Genomic DNA, 23896 nt, shown 5'->3' on the forward strand with positions numbered 1-23896 from the left:
CCGACACATGGACATTTGGGTGGATTCCGGGAGTTGGTGATGGACAGGGAGGCCTGGCGTGCTGTGGTTCATGAGAACCAGATTCATCATCTCCAGTTCCAGCAAATAACATCTGTGTCATCAAAAATTCCATTCGGCTGACTCTAAATCGGTAAAAGCAGTGCCTCCTTACTAAAGTGAATATGCAATCATTTAGTGGCATAGATGCAGCCACTCTTAAAAATAGAGTGAGCTGTCACACATAAGATAAGGTGAAAGTTACAGTCATCCACTAACGACCTTGAAGTGTTTTTTTGAACTCTCACACTTTGACCTGCAGATGCTGTAGCAGTCTCTCATTGATTGCTATATACACTTCTCTGAGGATCACCTGCTATCAAATTGTCATCTGCAGTCTTATGGCTTTGTGTTGGAGGTTTTACTGCCTTAACTTTCGATACTTATTTCTCTGTTATGGGAACCAGATCTTGGCTCTTTGGACACTCATAAAACAAGTCCTGAAATATCCACCGCCCCCCTTTTTTTTTTTTTTTTTTTTTTTTGTCTTATGTTGTAATCATTAGAACTGAAAAAATTGAAGAAAAAAAAAAAAGTCTTGTAATTTTCCAAATGTTAACACATTTACTTTAGCATTGAAGCCACTTTGTGAAACCTGAGATAAATGAATGTAAGGTATCTTTTCTGCTTTCCTCATTTGTGTAGATGTACTTTTTGTCTGTTCTGTTGATTTAAATTATTTTTTCTCAGATTGGCACACGAAATATTTAAATTTTATTTTTTTGTGCCTTTCTGTCCAAATGTTGCATAGTAGCAAAGAGTCAGACACGACTGAGTGACTGAATTGAACTGAACTCTGCATAAATAAACAGAGTGACAATATACAGCCTTGACATACTCCTTTTCCTATTTGGAACCAGTCTGTTGTTCCATGTCCAGTTCTAACTGTTGCTTCCTGACCTGCATACAGATTTCTCAAGAAGCAGGTCAGGAGGTCTTCTATTCCTATCTCTTTCAGAATTTTCCACAGTTTATTGTGATCCACGCAGTCATATCCTGGGGCAAACGCTAACTCCTGACTCAAAAAGTCCAGTTTTGAAGAAAGCTATCACCTATAGAGATGAATGGCTTGGTAATGAACCAGCAGGAAAGAGGGAGGACGAGATAGCCATCCTCCCTATTGGGAATCCGGCAGTCTCAACTAAAGAACCAGACTGGGACTATATCATGGCTAAAGGAAAATGGAATCAGAGTCATTTTGTCAGATGTATTCTTGAAGGACTCAGGCGAGTACATGCTAAGACTTTAAACTATGCCAAACTGGAAAATATAGAACAGGAAAAGAAGGAAGCACCCAGTAAATTTCTAGACAAACTGTGAGAAGCCCTTCACAGATTCACAGAGATTGATCCCAAAAGTGAAGAGTGAAGAATGATCTTAAAGGATAGATTTCTCACTCAGTTGGCTCCTAATATCCACTATAAGCTACTAAAACAGGCATATGAACCAAATCAGTCTTTAGATAATCTGTTACAACTGGCTTAGACAGTTTATTGTGGCAAGGAATATGAGAGGAAGGAAAGGCAGAGAAAGACCAAGGAACAGACTGAAGCCCTAATAATGGTGGTCAGAACCGTTCTGAGACAGCCTGAGAAAAGTACCCAGAGGGATCCAGGTGGAAAGGGAGATTTGTGATTACTGTGAAAAGAAGGGGCACCTCAAGTAGGATTGCCCTCAGGCTTCTAAGCTGCCCCAGGTCCATGTCCGACCTGCAAAGGACCACACTGGAGGAGAGACTGCCCCCAGAGGCGTAGGACCCAGGGGTTGAACTCTCAAGACAATCAGGACTAAAGGTGCCCAGGGGTCCCCACACAAGCTCCCATTCTAATTACACCTGAGAAACCTCAGGTATTAATAACTGTGGTGGGGGGGGGGGGGCAATCAGTTGATTTTCTTTTGGACACCAGGGCAACTTACTCTGTGCTTACTGAAGCCCCTGGCCCACTTTCTCCCCAATCCACTACTGTAACTGCAATGTCTGGACAAGCCAAACGTTATTATTTCAGTTGTCCTCTAAGCTGCAACTAGGACTCTGTGCTGTTTTTACATGAGTTTCTGATTGTGCCAGAGTCTCCTCACCCTTTTTGGGGATGGATATACTGAGCAAGATCCATGCCTCTGTTTTCATGAATATGGAGCCCTCTCTTTCTCCCCATTAATTGAACAAAATATAAATCCTAGAGTGTGGGCTGATGGAAAAACTGTGGGTCGAGCACAAAATGCTGTTCCTGTCACTGTCAAGCTCAAAGACCCACACATTTTTCCACATCAAAAGCAGTATCCCCTAAAATCCGAGGTTAAGTAAGGGTTAAAAGATATCATTGAAAATTTAAAGGAGCAGGGGCTATTAATTCCCTGTAACAGTCCACGCAACACCCCTACTTTGGGTGTGAAAAAGTCAAATGATAAATGGTGACTAGTTCAAGATTTATGAATAATAAATGAGTCTGTGGTTCCTTTACACCCCATGGTGCCTAATCCTTATACTCTATTGTCTGAAATTCCTGAAGAGCTAAATATTTTTCAGTAATTCATTTAAAAGATGCCTTCAATTCTATACCATTAGCAGAGGAAAGTCAATTTTTATTTGCCTTTGAAGACCCTACCCAGCCAGCTTCTTGCCCCAGGGGTTCCATAACAGCCCTCACTGATTCAGACAGAGTTTTTCACGGGACCTACAAAACTTTAATAGCCCCGAGGCAGTGGGGCTACTGGTGTTACAATACGTAGATGATATTCTGCTCTGAGACAGAGGAAGCTTGCTTGCAAGCCTCAGAAGGCTTCTTAAACCTTTTGGCTGGCTGTGGTTATAAGGCCTCAAGGGGAAAGGCTCAGCTTTGTCAACAATCTGTTAAATATCTGGGCCTAATCATATCCAAAGGGACGAGGGCCATAGGCCCTGAGACAATTAAGCCTATACTAAATCATCCCCTACCTATGACTTTAAGACATCTAAGAAGATTTGGGGGCATCACAGGCTACTGCCGCATTTGGATTCTGGGTTATGGGGAACTTGCCCGGCCTTTATATAAACATAACTGAAACTCAACAAGCCCAAACCAACAAACTGGTTTGGTCTCTAGATACTCAAAAGGCTTTGAAGGCTCTACAAACTGCTCTCCTGCAAGTTCCTGCTTTGAGCTTGCCCACAGGATCAGAGTTTAATTTGTTTGTCAGTCATTGTTGTTGGAAGAACCAATAACTAAGTTTAAAGTTTGTGGCAGATTTCAGCTTTTCAACAGGCATCACAAGAACTCCAGGAGGTGACACATGACCCAGGCTTTGAGTCAAACAAGCCGTGGTTTAAGCCAGGAACCAAGGTCCTGATAAAGACATTGGGACCTGGGGGCCATCTCTTGAGGCCCTCTGGGAAGGCCCTAACCAGGTTATTCTTTCTTCCCCCACAACTGTCAAGGTGCCAGGAACTGATTCATGGGTGTACCACAAGAGTTAAAAGTGGCATCCTGACCCCTCAGGCTAAGCCAATCATTTTATCTTTATTCTCTATGCTTTTACTTTTTCACTTTTCAAATGGGCCTGATAATCTATATACGGGTCTGCTTCTGCTGACTCCAAAATCCTGATTCTGCTGTTTAACTCTCAAGATAATGCCTTCCTGTCCTGGGCTCATTCCTAAGCCATATTCCACAATCAGTCTAATTGATGGATCTGCAGAGCTTGCCCCTCCTCATCAGTGGAAGACTTCCTGTGGTGGGTGTCTCCACTTCAAGGAAAGGACTTTCTCCTAGTCTGCGACTACCTTCGACAACAACAATCATATGTGATGCCTCTTATTAATCTGATAACATCTAACAATCCTAAAATGGACCGGCGTTAACACTTTGCACCTTAACTACAGACATAATGTGACTTTTAATATCGATTGTTTTAACTTGGTTTAATGACGATTTTGGTGCACATAAGACAAATGGGTCTAGATCTGATGGATTTTTACCTGATATTTATAAAATACGGGATGAGGTCATATGGCTAACTCCTGAAAAGGGACGCCTAATGTCTAGTGCTCTCATATGCTGGGAACAAATAGAGACATCCCCAAAAGTTAGAACTATAATGATTGGAAACAACTGGGGTTTTTGCCTCAAGAAATATGCATGTAATCATTCCTGCGTTTTCCAACCCCTGTACAGGTCCTCCTTTTGCCTGGCCAGGCGCTGATTGAGACTGGCTCCCTGTCACACTGGTTTGCTCCAAATGAGACCTAATGGATACGTGGCTCTTAGCTATGGGCGTAGCTTCCCCCTGGCTGCATAGGGAGAAGCAACCTAGGTCTAGCTTTTATTCATGGCTTCATATTTTCAGAGCTTCCAGAGAAGCCTGCTAATTTGCCACACCTTAGAATTGTTGGACAAGGTCTGTATTTCATTGCTATGATTATTTGGCTGCAATATTCATTCCCTCTCTGGGAACTACAGACATTATGCTATGAGTTGATGCTCTAACTTTACTCAACAAGCCTTACAAGATCCTCAAAAAGCTATTTCAGCCCTTAATGCTGAACAACAGATTGGCCTCAGATATTCTAAGTCACACAAGGAGAAACTTGTGCCAATATTTACAATAAGCACTAATGTCACTCACTTTATTAAATACATGAACAAGATGATTCAGGCTATGCGTACTCTGAAGCTTCAGTTGCTTCACTTTGGGAGATGTTAACTAGTTGCCCACGGTGGACAACTATCTTAATTGTAGTAATTCTGATTGTTCTATTTTTGCTGTTTGCCCCCTGCATCTGCAACTGCATAGCTGGATTTTTTTCTAGCCGTATGAAGGCTTTTAAGTTACAAATGGTTGTCCAAACTCCTATGAGTGCCACAGCTTCCTCCAACTACTACTCGGGAACTCTGGATCAGAGACCCTCATTAGGAAGGTGAGGACAATATGGTGCCTCACCAATTTAGGGACGCCGCCCCTTGTCAGCTCAGAAGCAGTTATGGAATGAGAATGTTGCCCCTTTCCCTAAGCAATATAATTCTTCTAAAACAAAAGGGGGGAATGAGAGGGTAATAGGCAGGAAGGCCAGAGGTCCCCAAGCAGCAGGAGGAAATAAACCGCAAGTGGCAAATGTTTTTTTTCCTTCTCTATACCAAATTAAAAGAGGCTTCCGCCTGGTTCTTCCTTGAGCTAACCAATGTGTTTTTCTTATGGAAACGTTTTTCCTAAGCTGTGCTGATGAAACTATTTACCTTGGAATCTGCCTTTCTTCAAAATGGTTCCACCTGAGACTTTTTCTTTCTTCAAACCTTGGGCTGATAATGGCTCAACAAACCAGTATCCTGTCAATTGTTTGATGGCCAGGGGATGACACACCTTATGCCATCCCGCCTCAAAAATGCATATTGTGGGACGGGGGCCTGGTAAAACTCCCTCAGCTTTGAGGTGTCTCCCTTATTTGATTAACAGCTTTCTAACAGACATAAAGTGAAAGTAAAGTCGCTCAGTCGTGTCTGACTCTTTGCGACTCTGTGGACTGTAGCCCGCCCGGCTCCTCTGTCCATGGGATTCTCCAGGCAAGAATACTGGAGTGGGTTGCCATTTCCTTCTCCAGGGGATCTTCCCAACCCAGGGATCGAACCCGGGTCTCCTGCATTGCAGGCAGACGCTTTTGCTAAAAACTAGCAAGGGGGCACTCTTTCTGTCCCCTTCTGATGTCTATGTCAGAAGCTTTCCCTATCTCTATTATACTTTAACAGAAATTTGCTACACAAAAAACTCCAAGTAGTCAAGCCAGCAATGGCACCCCACTCCACTACTCTTGCCTGGAAAATCCCATGGACGGAGGAGCCTGGAAGGCTACAGTCCATGGGGTCGCTGAGGGTCAGACACAACTGAGCGACTTCACTTTCACTTTTCACTTTCATGCATTGGAGAAGGAAATGGCAACCCACTCCAGTGTTCTTGCCTGGGGAATCCCAGGGACGGGGGAGCCTGGTGGGCTGCCGTCTATGGGGTCGCACAGAGTCAGACACGACTGAAGTGACTTAGCAGCAGCAGCAGTCAAGCCTTGTCTCAGACTCTGAGACGAAATCCTCTCCTCCAGAGGTCACGAACCCTGACGAAACTCATGGCTCACAGCAGCAACCTTTCACTAGGAAACAGATCCACTGGCGCGTGTTCTTCTTTCCTTCAAATTGAACATGTTTTCTAGCTTCACTGTACATATATGTCTTGATATAAAATATTTAAAAGGAGAAGAAGAAAAGGAAAGGGCTCTAGGTCTAGGGAGCATCTTTAGGGTGGGGACAGCATGAACAAGCTTTCAAGCCATGCTCCCTATGACCCTGGCAAGGAGGTGGCCAGGGGTGCTGCAAGCCAATGAGTTTCCGTTGGAGGAGGAGGAACTGAGCCCACACTTCCTCTTGATGAAGGGTGGGGGAGGGTCATACCCAGCCCTGAGCAGAGTTGGGAGACAACTGGAAAAGGCAAGCAGGTTCAGAGCAGCACTGTGGGGTGAGAGGAGGCCCAGCAGCAGAAAAAAGGAGGGGGAAAAGACTCAAAATGGCCACGTGACTCAGGGTGGGAAATAGTATCCAACACCATTTCATATCTCTAAGACAGAGCACAGCGGCCATTCGGTACTAGAACCTAGTACCAAGAGAGACATGTTACAGTACAAACTTTCAATCACATCATATGGTGACCAGACAAAGCTTATATGTTGTCATTTTCTCACATTACCCAACTGTGTAGCTTACACATTTCATTATCTCAGTGGAGATAAAAATTTCTATTTCGTATTTTGAGTACAGGAAGTTGAGAGAGATAAAATTCAGTGAAAACACACCAATCTCAATTCAACTGAGGCTTAAAAAAAAAATAAGCAAACTTAAACTGGACACTTTGAAGATAACAGTTTGAAAAGGAAGGCATGGGGTTACGAGTCAAAATTATGACATGGGCTGGTCACAATAAATGGCCTGTTGTAATTATACAAACTATCAAAGGATATTTTAAAACAAGAGTGGCTTTTCCTGTATTTTTTTTTTGTACTGTAAACATGTGCTGTTTGATATGACCTGAATTTAGAACATTTTTTGCAAACAAAACAAAAAACTTACATCTTTAAGGCAAGTATCTTCATGAGGAAAAAAATGAGTTCATTTATTATGAAACTGTGAGGATACCCAAGCAAGGCCCTACTTAACATTCAACAGTATGAACTTGAGAGTTTCCGCCCACTGTTCCTCAGAGCTGAACTGGGTTTGACAGAATTGGAGCCACCACCGCCTCCTCTGTCTTCCATCTTGCCCTCTCACATCCAGCCTGTAAGGAAGTCCTCTTTCTCAGCCTCTTCTGCGAACTGCTGCACACAGCCCAGGAAACCTGCTGTTCCAGATAAAACACAGACCCCAGACCAGTGTACCAGCAGCTCCTTACATTTGTCTGAGACTTCAGACTCCACAGGGAACATGCCAAAACCTCTAAAACTTCAAACCCATCCTATTGGCCAGGGCACTGGTAGCAACACCATCCAGCTCCCAGCAGCATTCAGCTTGTTTCATTCCCCAGGAATATAAGGCATCTGGTTTTCTACACCCTTCAGCTCATCATCGCCTTCCAGCTGTCATTGTTTAAGTTCAGTGTGTTCCCTCTGATACTGGGCTTCCCCTGGTCTAGTCTCAGCTTCATCCTGAACACACTCAAGATATCCTGCCACGATCTTGAAGTTCTTTTCTTTCAGCTTCTAATCAGCCTTTCCTCCCCCAAGGCCAGTTCCTTTAGCTCCATGTGAAGTTGTTCACCAGCATCTTCATTCATTCGCTCTGAGATCTCCAAACAGCGTTTGCAGCTCTATCACTTGTCTTCAGGGAGATTGAGCTGAGTGTCCAGCTGGCCTAAAACAGAGTCTGTGCCTCGCTCACCCACTGATGATCCACAACTGTTTGCCCCCACAGGAAGTCAGAAAGCCTCCAGTGATTTTACTTTTTAGCTAATGTTCTCCCTGGGGCTGTGTCAGACACTTCCCAATCAGAGTGATGCTGTTGGCACTTTCCACAGACATCAACCAGGCTGGGAGATGAATGTGTGAAACACATCCTGATGGGGGTTGATAAATGGCTCCACTCTGAGTTAGTCCCTTCCTACTTCTCTCTTGGTTTGACCTGGCTGGGGGTAGTGATGGAGCAATAGATTCCTGGATGACGAAACAGCCCAGTTTCAGGGGCTGGCTACAGTGCTGGCACACAAAGCTGGCCTGCATGGTGCCACTGGGCATCTCTAACTGTTCTATCCCTCAGGATCTGGAGCAAGACCTCCAGAACCACTCAGTCTTCAGCTACTTCCTGGTCTCCAGACAACAGTTACGCACTTTTCAGTTCAGTTCAGTTCGGTTGCTCAGTTGTGTCCGACTCTTTGTGATGAATTGCAGTATGCCAGGCCTCCCTGTCCATCACCAACTCCCAGAGTCCACCCAAACTCAAGTCCATCGAGTTGGTGATGCCATCCAGCCATCTCATCCTCTGTTGTCCCCTTCTCCTCCTGCCCTCAATCCCTCCCACCATCAGGGTCTTTTCCAATGAGTCAACTCTTCGCATGAGGTGGCCAAAGTATTGGAGTTTCAGCTTCAGCATCAGTCCTTCCAATAAACACCCAGGACTGATCTCCTTTAGGACAGACTGGTTGGATCTCCTTGCAGTCCAAGGGACTCTCAAGAGTCTCCTCCAACACTACAGTTCAAAAGCATCAATTCTTCGGCACTCAGCTTTCTTCACAGTCCAACTCTCACATCCATACATGACCAATGGAAAAACCATAGCCTTGACTAGATGGACCTTTATTGGCAAATGTCTCTGCTTTTTAATATGCTATGCACTTTTACTGAGTATTTATTACTCACCTGTTAGCATCCTGAGTGCTTCACAAGTATTGGCCCTTAACCAACATTCACCAGCACGTTAGGAGCTGGATGCTGGGCTCCTAGTGGACACAGCTGTGACCACTGCAGTCACAGACCCCACTCCCATGTGGACCAGGGTCCGGTGGGGAAGACAACCCTGGGAATGCCCACATGGAGTGTACGTGCTCTTAAGAGATGTGGGCAGGGAGCCTCAAACAGGCCTCAGCATCCTACAAGAACCCACCCTGACCCAACTCCTCCCGCTGCTGCACCTCTGCCCCATATACCTAGGGGAGCTCACTGCCTCCTTTTCCTTCCCTTTCTTCATCTCTAGGAGCTCAGATCTATGTCTCCCCCACTGCAGCTCTGAAACAGCGTTGTTCAAGGTCTGAACACCTTCAGCAGCCTCCTGACCTCCTCTCTCTGCCCTTTTCCCCCACGGCTTCTCTGATGCCACCTTCAACCACCCCTTCTCCATGCCCACCACATCACTAGCACCCCCTGCTCTATCCCCTTTGCTGAGGGAAAAATGAGCCCAGACCTCAGATTTGGGCCTCCTCTCCTTTCTGATCTCAGCCTCCTTCTACATGATCTCATCCACAACTTTAAACATCTCTATAAACACATAGTTACAAAATGTGTATCTCCTGCCCTGACTTCATCTTCCCTGAGCTCCAAACTCCACCAGCTTGCTCCACACAGCAGATATCTCTAAAGAGTAAAACAGAATTTTCTCTTTACACTCCCACACAAGCCTGTCCTAAGCTTTAGGAAAATGGAAAACATATACCCAGCTGCTCAGTCCCAAAGCCAACAAGGTATTTTTTCTCCAATCAGATGAAGTATAATAAAGTCTTTAAATATTTTTTTAAAAAGGGAAGAAGAAAGGAGACGAAGGGAGGGTGGATCAGTTCACATGAGCTAAATGCAATCTTCCCGCTGACATGTTGCAGTGAGATACCCCGACCCCCACCCAGGGCTCCATGTTCTTCCCTTAGGACTTTCCTCATCCACATAAGAGGCTCCTAACCCCGCCAGAGACAGGGTCCCAGTCTGCATGGTACAAGCCTCGTGAGTTTGATCTCCTCCATCATGGACACAACCCTCTGCCTCTTTGAAGACTGCCCCCAGTTTGTCAACAAGACTCCCTTCATCTCCATGAAAGCTTGTTCCCACGCTGGAGGGAGCCCTTCTCACCAGGGTCAGTGATTTCCCCATTTCCAGGGTCAGAGGTGACTCAGGTGTGGCAGGGGACCAGAATGCGCATATGTGAAAGGAGAGAGCTGAGCCCAGCTGGGCAGGGAGACAAGGAGGGGTGGCTTGGAACAGGTTAAGCCTCAAAAGGCCCCACATGTCTGCAAGGATAGTAGCCTCTGGCTGAGACCCACACAGCTCAGGAACGTGGCCATACCAGACCACAGGCCAGGCAGAGCCCAGCTGAAGAGGCCTGGAAATCCTCTAGTACTATTGCTCAGACGGAAGAGGAAGTTCCCAAATCAATCGGGTTGAAGGAGGGTGGGTAAACATCGGGCCAGTGAAATGCCTCTTCCTGGGTTTGAGCCCCACCATTGGTGTCCACAAGGCCAACCGTGGATGGAGCACTGATGGCCCAGACACTGTCACAGAGGAGTGAGTCAGCTGGGTCACACAGGTGCCAGTGACAAGTGTGTGGCAGGTAACTTCAGGAAGATAAGGTAGAGTTTGTGGGACCGTCATGTAACCAGTGGGCAGCACAGGTGTGTGTGAGACATGAGCAGGTACACCTGCACAGCACAGGTGAAGGAGGGTGTGCACTAGCGTGGAATGTTGGGAACAACAGGTGAGCAAATAGTGACGGACAAATGTGTATGTGACAGGCACACCAACACCAGTGCTGAGTGCTTCCTATCTAAGTGCAAGATGTTTCAGGGCCATAGTCTCTGTGGCCCAGGGAGACCTGAGGGCCCTGGTGTCCCTGGGGAGACACCCAGGCCTGCTCTGCCCTCCGTGGTGACCCTCATTGCAGGACAGCAAAGGGCCCACCTGTGACACACTCCCCCAGGGTTAGAGAAGGAAGCCCAGCTGCGTCCTCAGGGCCAGAGCAGGAAGACGGTAGGGGGAAGCATCTGCCACTCCAGCTATGTTCCCCCAGTTCTCCAAGCTCCCAGACACTTCATGGGCTCGGTCTCCAGGAACTAGGGGCCTCATACACACTTGTAGCCTCAGACCAGTCTGCTACTCCAGGACACGGTGCCACACAGAATTACTCCTGGGATACCTGAGGAAGAGCCTCCTCCTGTGCACCCCAGGTCATGTGCACACTTCCATTTCAGAACCCCCAACCCAGGCCTGCTCCCAGAAGTCACTCAGTCCCGAGAGCATGCACACCCCTCTCCCAGCCAGGTACCCACACACCCACTTCAGGCACATGCAGGCCTGAAGTCCACACACCACACAGGGGCAGGTCCTCCAGAGCTGCTGGCTGGAAGGTCAACAATGTGGTTGCTGCCCCTACCCCGAGACCTGTCCTCAATCCCAACCCAAGGCCCTCCTGAAGCCCCCCAAGGCTGAGTCTACTCTCACCTTTTTGCCCTCCTCCCAGGGGGCATCAGCTATAGAAGACCAGCCTTAGGGATGGAGTTGAGGCAGTAGAAGGTGGTTGAGCACAGCCCCACTCATCACCCCACTCAACTGTGCATCACCGCCAGGATCTGCCCACTGACTCCAAGTCACTCCTCCTCCCACCTTGCACTCCAGACCTCTGCCACTGTGGATTCCTATGCCAGACCCTCCCAGGTCCCACAAATAATTACCCCAACTGCCTATTATTCCCTTCTAGGCCCCTCCAGAACAAGCCTACAGGAGGCACTCAAAAGTTTATCTACAGTTCAGCAAGATCTCATGTTTGTTTCCTGGCCAAAGAGAGGCAGGGAGCACTGACCAGGAGGAGTGAGCATCATTTCCTCCTATTCTGCCATGTAGGCACCCCATAGTCAAGACCCACCTCCAAGAGACCAGCCTAGCCCAACATCATGTACACACACACCACAGCCTTTGTCACTTAGAGAAGGTGAATCTATTTGTGGGCCAAGTCAGCCAAATATTTCCAAATCACCAGGCCCTGGGGGGGGGCCCTGCCTTGTGGGAAAAAGAACCTAGGTTCTGTTCACCTCGGTTAAATCAATCTCTCTCCCCCTCTGGCTCACTCCATTTCTCAATGTCTTTCTTAATCTTTCTCTCCACCATTCTCTCATCCTCTCAAAACAGTGAACCTCCCTCTCGAACTCTCACAATGTTCCTCTCTCACCATCTCGCTGTCACTCCCAAACATTCAATCTCTTTCACAATGTATTCTCAACATCTCTATCCCTCACAGTATCTAGTTCTCTGAGTGTCTCTCACAATCTCACGCCCCCTCTCTTATCTCCCTCCCAGTCTCCATGTCTTTCTCTCCTCTCCCTTCCTCCCCTTCTCACTCACCTCAACCAACCTCCCTACCTCTCTCTCTCACACACACACACACAGCAGTGGACCTAGCACCCAAGAGTCTCCAGCCACAAAGGCACACCTGTGTGTGTACTTCCTAGGACACACACTTGATGTGCAGCATGTATAGTATTTGTGGAAACCTGTTTTTGTGCTTTTATTCCACCTGTGACTCCTTCATCTGGCAACTCAGGTTGTACTTGGTGCAAATCAGTGAGGGAGAAAGGTCCTAAATTGAGACTCTAAAGGTCAGGACAGGGTCTGGCTCAAGCTGCAGTAACCACAGGCCAGGAACTGTGAAGACAAGAATAAACAACTCAGACAGACCCTGGCCTGGAGAGTGTCTCCACCCTCTAGCAAGGAGATGTACCATCAAGAGAATTCTTATTCTCTCAGTACATGAAAGTTCAGCAGTTAACAAAAGCGACATTCTAAGGCAGCCTGGTTTGGCACCCTGCCTTATACGATCATGGGTGATCTACCTGCCTCAGAGTCTGACTCTCACACTGCTTCCTCAGTTCCACAGCCATCACGTCAGCATAACTCCTCACAATGAACTAGAAGACGTTTCTCCCTAAAAACAGCTTACAGACCAGGGCCCTAAATTCTGGGTGTTTGGTGAAATGTTAATACCTGGGAGGCTGGCTTATTTGTGTAGCTGAGATTGGAAGGTTCTGATCAGGAATTAAAGTTATGGGCAGGGAGTGGGTCCAGGCAGAGTGACCTGCATGTGCAAAGGCTCTGGGGCTAGAGGGATGGTGGCAGTCACCAGCGATGGGAAAAGCCAATACAGGGCTTCTGTATTTGGAGCCCAAAGAGAAAAAGCAGCCAGAGATGCATTCCCTTGGCTCTGACTTTTGATAAAGTCTGGCACATGAACTCGAAGAGGGCTCCATGCTGTGATGACTTGGTTCATCTGTGTGGGGGAGCATAGTAACCAGGATAGAGCAGATGAGGAAAGCAATGGTGGGGGTCACCTCCACAGCAGACACAAAGGAAGAGAGAAGATACAAGCTGCATTTGCAATAAGGAGAAACCCAGGGCAAAGCAGCTTTGACACTGGAAGCAGTCACAAAAAAGCTTTGCAATAATGGGCTACAAAGCAAAGCAGCCCAGCTCAGAAGGAAGAAAAAGCCAGAAACAGCCACCCGTCCCAGGAATTTACTCTCACCTGCCCCACTGGGATCAGCTCCTCCAAGAAGCCACTTTGATCCTTCTGAAGCCCCTTCCTCAGGAAGACACACGCTTTCCCCATCTCAGGACAACCTCTGTGTAACTCACCATGTACTTGCGCCCTCCGCCCACTAGGGGGCCTCCCGGCTCCAGTTTTCACACTAGCTGGACGCTGATGGCTACCACTTCCCCTCCTACCTATCCCCATGGGCACTCCTGACAACCTTCACTTCCTACAGCCGGGCTCCCCCAGATGAATCATCCTACAAGAGATCCCACATCTCACACATGGATAAGAACAGTAGTCAAGAGGAGGTGGTTCAGTTCTCATAGGAACAAGTGGACTTAAAGTATTCCATGAAAATCACTGTGATGGTTATCCTGATTAGGGGGGGTCTCTCAGCCGCAGGGGCCTGCCCGGGCCACCTACCAGTGCAAATCCAACACTAGGAATGAATAAGAAGTCCAGGCTTCCCAATGCTGATGTGTCTTTCAGAGGGAAAAAGAAAAATCTACATTTCCACATACCACATTTCATTAGGTCACCGCTTTCAAGACACTGACACAAACAAAACCCCACGCTAGTCAAAAGCCTGAGATTTCAGAGGAATTTATACAAAAACATAGTCAAACTACAATGCTTTTACCACTTGAACACTAGCTGTATGCTACACAAATTGACATTTTTGAGCTTGTGATTCTCCTAAGAAATAACAACCGTGGACCAAGGTTTTAAAAGAAAACTATATTCTTTTAAAGAAAATGAAAATATTCTCAAAAGAAAAACTTAATTTAAGTCAACTCATATGCTTTTTGTCGTGGAGCCTAATACACAGTGCTTTCCTGCAACAAGTGGGCAGGGCGCCCCCTCGCGGTCTCTCTTGACCGAGACCTTTGACTGGAATTCTGAGTGAGAAGGCGCTCTTTTCGCGAGGCTGAGGATGGGGAGGGTTTGGGAAGGAGCCCAGGGCGAGATGACGGCTGAAAACACCCATCGGAATCCGGGTGACCAAAACCCGCAGTGGCCAAAGGCAGGGGTCCTTCGCAGGCCCCATTCCCTGAGGGGGGTCATTCCTCACCCCCTCCAGTGACCCCACCCAAACAACGAACCCTTCCCACCCAACCAGCAGGCAAGGCGCTTAAGAGACAAATACACGTGCCCTTCCCCAAACCCCCGCCTGCCAAGCCACACCCAGCCCCGGGGTGCTCTAGAAGGGGATCCCAGACCCCTTCGCTTCAGGGAACCTGACTCCTGCCCCAAGGCCAGTCGGAGGACGGCGGCCGTGTATCCGGCACCCCTGCACGTGGTAATGGCAATCTTCAGCTACGCGACCCAGAGCCGGTCTGGGAGCCTCCCCCGCCACGAGGCTACCGGGCACAGGGGGTCCCGAAAGGGAAAGCCGCTGGTGGGGGGAAGGGCGGGAAGCAGGCAGGGCCCGGAAGAAAAAAAGCGGCTTGAGGAGGCACAGACGGTGAATAAATATTAATAGCTTCGCCGCGGGGCCGGCCCCTCGGACAGCAGCTCGGTGGCTGGTGGGGATCGGGGTAGGGTGGGAGCCCGCCGCCGCGCCCACCCTGACACAAAGCTCTGGCACTGACCTGGGTCACGTGTCGCCAGCGCACACGCAAAAATGCGCCTACGCAAAAAAACACGCGCGAACGCAGAAAACACGCGCCTGCGCAGAAAAACATGCGCGCTTCAACGCAAAACTACGCACGCACGGGCACGCACGCAAAACCGCAGGCTCGTGCAAGCACAAACACGACCCCAGGGTCGGGCTCTCAGCCCCGGCTCAGAGCTCCGTGACATGCACAGCAGGTGAGGGAAGTGGCCCAGGCCGGAGGCGCCGCAGGTGGCATCGGCGACACAGCAGGTGGCCTTCCAGGGGGTAGCAGCGGCGTCCATCCTCCCCGCTGAGCTGCAGCCCGCAGTCCTAGGGAAGAACACAGCCCCGGCTCCAGGGTAAGCAAACGAGAGGTGCATCTGCGATCTGTAGGACCCTGCCCACCCTCCAGAGGACTTTGGCCTTTACTCTTTTGGGAGAGAGGCGGTCAGGAGCCCAGTGTTAGGACACCCCGACTTGGAGAACTTCTACACATCCAAAGGAGCGAGTCAGGAGGGAGGTAGTTGGACAGTAGCCTAGAGTCTGGGAGTCAGGGCTGGACAGTAAATGCGGGCATCAGCATAAAAATGTGACAGTTCTTACAAAGCCACGGGAGTTTCTCACAGGGAGTGCAGATAACTAGGAAAGAGAACAGCTGAGCTGTGGAAGCTCCAACTTTAAGACAGGAAAGAAGAGAACCAGAGCCCAGATTTCAGGGGAAAATAGAAGAGGCAAACCAAAAACAGCCCTGTTCTAAGGGCACAGTGAAGAGGGCGACTAGGAGAGGAGAGTCTAGGACAGTTACTCCAAGCTTAGGGCAGTGACAGCTGAGAATCATCTCCTGGATCCCCACATGGGGGTCATTGGTGACCTTGGGAAACAGGGAAGTTTCCCTGACTTGAGTGGCCTTAAGAGATAATGGAACAGAACTGAAAACATCAAGTAAACAAGGAGTTTTGTTTTATGTCCCTTATCTTACCATTTTACCACTGCAGGATATATTATGGGCTAATTTTCTCTGTTTAACAAGCTACGTGATTCGTGTTTAAATAAATAACAGACAGGAAATGTAAAGGTCAGACACGGAAGATACTGTGCTGTGAGCTACAGTGAGGCACCAGGTGAACAACTTTTTCCTTCCTTTTGTCCCCTACCCCAAGGAGGCCCCTTTGGTCACACTCACTGCACTCAGGGCTGAACTCCAGCCTGGCAGGTTTGACACTTGTTACCCAAAGGCCCTGAGACTAATACCTGGCCCACCCCTAACAGATTACAAAGCTGGACTGCTGCCATGGAGCCTCATGTCCCAAACAGCTCAGATCCCAGATGTCCTCCATGGCCTGCCTGGCCACAGCCCCCTGACGGGGCCTGCTACTAACCACCACACACCAGAGAGACGGGACGAGAGGGGGGCCTGGAGACCCCAGTTCCCATCCAGGGGTCTCCCCAGAGGGACAGCAGCACCACATCTCCCAGCCGTGAGGCATTGGCTGTGATCTGCCCACAGCTTAACCTGCTCCTGGACTCTCAGTATCAAGCTTCCCCTAAGGACTGTCCTTAGCGATCCCAAGGGGACCTGGCAAGTCCCCAGACAGAAGAGCAGGATGCCATCCTACTGTTGCTAGAGGATCGGGGGCCCTCTGCAGGCCGTGCCTGCCCCCAGTCCACCTTCCTTGATCCTCCCATCAGGATTCCTATTTCCTTTGGGCCACTTGGCCCCACCAACACAACCTGGTTCCAAATGGACCCTAGATTCCTACAGAAGATTTCTCACGGACACACCTGCTCTTCCCTGGGACTCTGAAACCCAACTCTTGGTTTTCCTCCTACCTCTCTGGTCAGATCAGGTCACTCACTCTAGGCCTCCTGTGTGGCTGTATGCATCCCTGGAATGTTAGGAGCTCCTGGGGCTATCCTGAGCCCCAACTCCTTCCTGTACAGTTCTCCCTGGAAGACCACTTATTCCCCTGGCTTCAGTAGCCATGTACCTGACCATGATGGGACTGATGGGACTCTTGCTTCCGGCCCTGACAGTAGCAAGGACCGGAATTCCCATTCTGCCTTTAACAATGAAAAAGGCTGGGCAAAAAAATATGAAACAATGATTCTCAGACTCAGAACACCAAACAAGGCAGGCCAGTGATGGAAGGGAAACTAATAAAGTAGCCCCACAACTGCCCCAAGTTACTACACTACTTGGAAAGATTTTCCAGCGTACTCAAAGAGAGCCTATTGGCCTCCTTTAATTGAGAATTTGGGGAGGTAAATGCAACTAGAAACCACAGGACAGAGTATCAGAGAGGAAAGAGCTATATATGCCAATGACTCCCAACTCCTACCCCTGTACCAGAGTCTTCACACTCCAGCACATCCACCTGCTTCCTGGATATCTCCATGCAGATGTCTCTAGCTACCAAAAGCGAGAACATCTTATGCCTTCCTCTTCTCACCTTCACTCATTCTCCTGGGGTCCTCACTCTCACCTTCCAACCCCCAAATTCCCACATCCAGTCACTGACCAAATCCAGTCTCTTGTACTATCTAACCAACACTCCATCTACTTCCCAGAACCCAGGGTCACAACCTTCACTCCACCAGTGTCCTCAGGGAACCCCAGCCCCTTCCCCCTCCTTCTCCATTCATTCTCTGCATGGCAAGGTAAGTGCCCTTTCTAAATCCCAATGCCATCATGTCATCCCTTTTCGATCCTTCTCTACTGTCCTCAGGATAACTGCAGGCTCCTCAGGTCAAGTGACCTTTCATCATCCTGCCAACTTCTCCAGTGACACAAAACAACACACCTTCACACCTTAGCAATTCTGCTTCCATTCCCTGGAAATGCCCTTCTCCTTGCCTCCTTGGCTAGCTCTGATTTGTCTTTCAAATCTCAGCTTGAGTGTCACCTCCCCAAGAAAGTCTTCCTTGATTTTCCAAGGCATCCTAGGTGCTCTGAAAACTCCCCTTGATAGCAGTGATGACCCTGTTAAATACTGCCTGAGTACTTGTCTCTCTGGAGGGTACTGCTGCTGCTGCTGCTGCTAAGTCTGTGTCCGACTCTGAGCGAAGCCATGGACTGCAGCCTACCAGGCTCCGCTGTCCATGGGAGTCTCCAGGCAAGAGTACTGGAGTGGGGTGCCATTCCAGACTGTCTTTATTCTCTACATCCACAACACCCTGACACTGTACATCCTGAGGAAATAATTTGATTGATTGACTGAGAAATGGGCTGAGAGAGACTATATCCTGGACGGGGGGACGGGGTAGGGGTCGGGGGGAGAGCGGTGCGGAGGGAGAGAGCTCACTAAGGGGAGGACAGGCATATGGGGTCGCTGGACATGACTGAGCGACTTCACTTTCACTTTTCACTTTCATGCATTGGAGGAGGAAATGGCAACCCACTCCAGCATTCTTGCCTGGACAATCCCAGGGACGGGGGAGCTTGGTGGGCTGCCGTCTATGGGGTCGCACAGAGTCGGACACAACTGAAGCGACTTAGCAGCAGCAGGCATCATGGGGTAGAACCATAAAAGAGGAAGTAGGGGATTTCCCTGGCGGTCCAGTGGCTAAGACTCTGTGATCCCAATGCAGGGGACCTGATCCCTGTTCAGGGAACTAGACATTGCTGCAACTAAGACCCAGTGCAGCCAAAGAAATATTAAAAAGAGGTAGGCCCGCAGAACACCTAGGGAGGATGAGGTCTATGTAGGAGGGGGGCTGCCCCAGCCACCAGCCCTCTGGGGGGCCCAGGCTCACCTCACAGTGGTAGCACTCCACGTGGTAATCTCTGTCCATGGACACCACACGGATGGTTGTCTCACAGCCCTGGAAGAAGAAACAGGGTATGAAGCGAACTGTGTGGTGGGCACATACCTACACGTGCTCCTGTCATGGGGGCTGTGCATTCACACCCGTGTGAGCACTGACACAGGTGCTTCCATGGGGCCGGAACAGGCATCGGTTGGTGCACACAGATGGATGTGCGTGTGCTGGAGGCCTCCTCCCACACCTGCAGCTGACAGCATGCACGCTTGCTGATGAGAGCCACCACATGGGCATCAGTTCTTTGGAGTCAGCAAAGACCAGTCCCGCTTCCCCAGACACAGTAGGCTGGGACAGAGCCAGCGTGTGAGGAAAACCCAGTGCCGAGAGCTGCACCCCCGAAGGCTGTTTCCTGCACAGACTGCACCCTTCTCTTCATCTGCTCCACCCACCATCTCAGCTGTGAGCTCACGAACTTGGGGGACAGTCCTGACATGGATGGGCAATGGAGTTGAGGGGGCAGGGGGGGCAGCTGAGAAGCAGGGGCCACCATGTCCCTCTAACTCATGCAGGAACACGTGTACCCTGTGTGCCCTGGGTGGTCCCCGTCCTGTACACATCTTCTGCCCAGAGGGCAATGGGGCAGGAGCACCTGCTTGTCCCTCCCACCGCAGCCCAAGACCTGGGGCCCATCCAGGCAGGACCAGCAGGGCCAGGCACCTGATCATCTCCAGGTGAGTGGTTCCTACCTGTGCAGGGAGGATAGGACGGGCACAGGAGGCACATTTTGGTGCAAAAACCCTGGAGAAATAAAGGAAACCAGAAGTGACCAGCTGAATGACTGGAGGTCAAGGGAACGAGGACAGGTCCACCCATAGTAGCCCATGATGTGGCCAAACAACAGGCCCCCTCTCCTTGTGTGGACAGAGTGAGGTAGGAGCATTCTCTGCCATGCTTTCTCAGCACTGGCCTTTTCTGTGGCTCCCCAATTCACCTCCACCCCATCACCTCCTCCAGATGGCTTCTCCCCTGGCCTCTTCCTCATGCTTCCTAAGTATTTGCCCCCTAATGTCCACGTTTGGGTCTCTCCTAGCTGAGACCCTGCAAAGCCTGGCTCCACACCAAGTACCAGGAACCAATGCCTAGCACCACCCCCATACAAGGCAACAGCACGGGACCAGAGGTCTGAGAGCGGAGCCTGGAGCCACAGCAAGGAAGAATGGATGGCCTAGTCACATGGGTACCAGACAAGCAGGAAAAAGACTCTGCAGAGACCCCAGGTTCCCATTCCAGGCAGAAAAGTCCTGGTCTGGTCATTGGAGCAGACAGACACAAGGTGGGGCATCTGAGAGTTCCCACCCCTAGGAGGAAGGGGCTGTAGGCAAAGGCAAGGGGAGGAGAGAACCGAGACAGATGGCTCCAGGCAGAGATCCGTGCCTCACCTCAACCACTGAGCACACAGTGGAGGCAGGAAGTGAACAGGCCAAGAATGGAGAACACAGACAGGCAGGCTGGAAAAATGCTCCCAGGGTGGGCAGAGGAACCACGGGAGTCACACTGCTCCACAGTGCCAGCTACTCACGTGTGATAATCTCTGACACAGTAGATGTTGTTCTCCACATCCACAGTGAAGGGCACCCCATCCAGGCACTCGTTGCATACCGAGCATCGGAAGCAGCCTGGGTGGTAGGACTTCCCAAGGGCCTGCAGAATCTGGGGGCAGGAGGCACTGAAGGGTCAGTGCAGGTGGAAGGCTCAGCACAGCCCCCAGAAGACACGCTGGCTCTGAGCCCCTGGCAGGTCTCCAACAGGTGAAAGGGTGGGGTCCTCAGACTCCACGCATGTCAGAGGGGCTCCAGGAGCCTGGGGGAGGTTCTCACCATCTCCATGATGAGGTGTCCACACACGCTACACTTGTCAGCCGTTTGCTGGAACCCGGAGTACTGGGAGGGGGACACAGGATCCAGGATGTTATATGACAAAGGGGCACTCACTGCCCAGCCAGCATCTGCTTCCTGGCCTCGGGTCTCCATGAGACTCAGGAGGGTCCCCGCCCCTGCTCCCACCCACAGCACCAGCCAGGGCACAGCTTTCACTCACCAGGAAGTCCTCCTGGCAGTACACTTTCTCACCCACATTGTAGAATGCCTTCCCACGAAGTCGTCTCCCTGCAAGGATGAGGGTAGAGAAGGGGGTCCCTGGACCACTGGAACCAGGGATGATGCCTCTGCTGCCATTTCTCAGCACCCTCCTCCAATAGATGAGAAATGGACTTCAGACAAATTTTTAAATTTCCCTCTAATGTTATGTTATTACCATTACACTAATTAATAGTTTTTAAAAATTAAGAATATGTTGTTGACAAAACTGTCACAAGAAGTTGTCATACAAATATATGAAGACCTGTTTATCAAATGTAAATTGAAGTTCTGATAATTTTAAAAAACATCTGCTTTAAGTTCAGTTGAATTCAGAGCAGACCGCAGAATGAATTTCTTAATCTAAAAACATTAGAACTACAACTCTCACCAGGTAAAGGAGCCTAATATATATTAAAAAAAAAAGGTATCCTTTATTGCAAGGATGCCAGGATAGTTCAACATTCACAAATCAGTGTGATATATCATATTAACAAAATAAAGGATAAAAATCCTGTGATCATCTCAATAGATACAGAAAAAGCATCTGATGGAATTTAATATCCTTTCATAACAAGAACTCCCAATAAAATGGGTACAGAGGGAACATACCTCAACATAATAAAGGACATATATAAGAAGCCCATGCTAATGTCATATACAATGGTGAAAAGTAAAAAGTTTTTCTCTAGGATCAAAAACAAGACAAGGATGTCCACTTCTACCACTTTAATTCAACACATTATTGGAAGTCCTAGCCCGGGCAATTAGGCAAGAAAAAGAAAGAAAAGGCATCCAAATTGGAAAGGACAAAGTAAGACTATCACTATTTGCAGATGAAACATACAGAAAATCCTAAAGACTCCATCAAAAACTGTTAGAATAAATGAATTCAGTAAAGTTGCAGAATACAAAATCAATACATAACAATGTGTTGTTTGTGTTGCTTTAACTAATAATGAACTATCAGGAAGAGAAAATAAGAAAACAGTCCACTTATAATTGTATCAAAAAGAACAAAATATCTAGGAATAAATTTAACCAAGGAGGTAAAAGACCTGTATACTGAAAACTATAAGATATTAATAAAAGAAACTGAAGAAGACACAAACAAATGGAAAGATATTCTATGCTCATGGATTGCAAGATCAGTATTATTAAAATGTCCATACTATCCAAAGCAATCTATCAATTCAATACAATCCCTGTCAAAATTCCAATGGTATTTTCCACAGAAATAGAACAAATAATCCTAAAACTTATATGGAAACACGAAAGATCCCAAATAGCCAAAGCAACCTTGAGAAAAAAGAACAGAGCTAGAAGTATCATGCTCCCTGATTTCAAAGTGTATTACAAAGCTGTAGTAATTAAAAAGTATGCTATTGGCATAAAAACAGACAGTGATCAATGAATCAGAATAGCAAGCCCAGAAATAAACACACATATATATAGTCGATCAATTTACAACAAAGGACCTCACGTCCGTTAGAATGGCTATTATCAATAAGACAAGAAATAATAAGTGTTGGTTAATATGTAGAAAAAAGGGAACTCTTATACACTGTTGGTGGGAATATAATGTAAATTGGTACAACCACTGTGGAAAACAATATGGAGGTTCCTCAAAAAATTAAAAATAGAACTAACATATGATCCAGCAATTCCCCTTCTGGGAATTTATCTAAAGAAAATGAAAACTAATTCAAAAAGCTATCTGCATCTCTATGTTCACTACAGCATTATTTATAATAAGTAAGATATGAACACAATCTAAGTATCCACTGATGGATGCAACGGATAAAGAAATTGTCACACACACACACAATGGAATATCATTATTCAGCCATGACAAAGAATGAAAATGAAATCTTGTCATTTGCAACAACACGGGTGCACCTGGAAGGTATTATATACTAAGTGAGATTAAGTCAGACAAAGAAACACAAATACACTATGACCTCTCTTATACAGGGAATCTTTAAAACACACACACACACACACACACACACACACACAAGAACATAGATACAGAGAAAAGTTTGGCTGTTCCAAGATGCAGGGGGTTAGGGATGAGAAAAATGAGTGATGTGGTATTTTTTTAGTTTAAATAAATTGAAAAAAAAACTTTAAAAGAAAAAGGCACACTTGTCAAATCCAAACTACAGCCCCAGCAGACCTGCCAGCAGCTATGAGAGGCATTCCCATTAGTCAGGAGATGACAACCCCTAACCAGGAATAAGAGGGAACTTCCTCCCCCTGATGAAGCACATCCAGGAAAGCCCCACAGCTAACATCAGACGTTAACAGTTAATTTTTTTTCCACTTTTACCCTTAGGATTCAACAGTATACTAAAAGTGCTAGATAGTGAACTCTCCTTTTTGAATCTGAACTCTGGAGTTACAGTTCTGTGGTGTAGGGGAGGGGTTAGGGATTTTCTTTTTTGTCTGTTTTTGCATTAGGATGCTCTGGTCTGCCTTTTCTGACAGGGACATAAAGTGCTAGATGCTCTTGTTGACTTCCAGCAAATGGGATGGGGGAAACATAGCAGTTCTAGGTAAATTCCTTTATAATAATGGTTTGATTTTTTATTTCAAGAGAAGCTTCTTTTCCAACGGAGGCTTTTTCCTTTTTGCCCATTATCCTTATCATTTGCTATAGATGGCTTATTTTGCATTCCTGCTGATGATGTTGCAAGTCTGTTTCATCTAGTGAACTGAAAATTATTGCTTAAAAAAAAAAGTCTTTAAACACAGATGACAATTTTGTTATATAGAAAATCATAAGAAATATACAAAAAAAAGGTACTAAAACTAATCAGTATTTTTAGCAAAGTTGT

The 23896-nt window shown here is 47.8% G+C and overlaps 1 protein-coding gene across 2 annotated transcripts in view; it reads right to left on the reverse strand.

Moving 5' to 3' along the window:
• Window positions 1-7157: 7157 nt before the first annotated feature.
• Window positions 7158-23896, reverse strand: part of WTIP (WT1 interacting protein) — a 32929-nt gene continuing 16190 nt past the window's right edge. For both annotated transcript variants that reach the window (XM_070387974.1, XM_070387975.1), the window contains 6 exons: window positions 21019-21086; window positions 20799-20861; window positions 20501-20631; window positions 19668-19719; window positions 18913-18981; window positions 7158-15489 (listed from right to left, as the gene is read on the reverse strand). In XM_070387974.1, coding sequence (XP_070244075.1) covers window positions 15349-15489; window positions 18913-18981; window positions 19668-19719; window positions 20501-20631; window positions 20799-20861; window positions 21019-21086 — 524 coding nt within the window. In that variant the 3' untranslated portion in view covers window positions 7158-15348. The remainder of the gene's footprint in view (window positions 15490-18912; window positions 18982-19667; window positions 19720-20500; window positions 20632-20798; window positions 20862-21018; window positions 21087-23896) is intronic.

The sequence above is a fragment of the Bos mutus genome, chromosome 18 (assembly GCF_027580195.1).
Source record: "Bos mutus isolate GX-2022 chromosome 18, NWIPB_WYAK_1.1, whole genome shotgun sequence".
NCBI classification, from domain to species: domain Eukaryota; kingdom Metazoa; phylum Chordata; class Mammalia; order Artiodactyla; family Bovidae; genus Bos; species Bos mutus.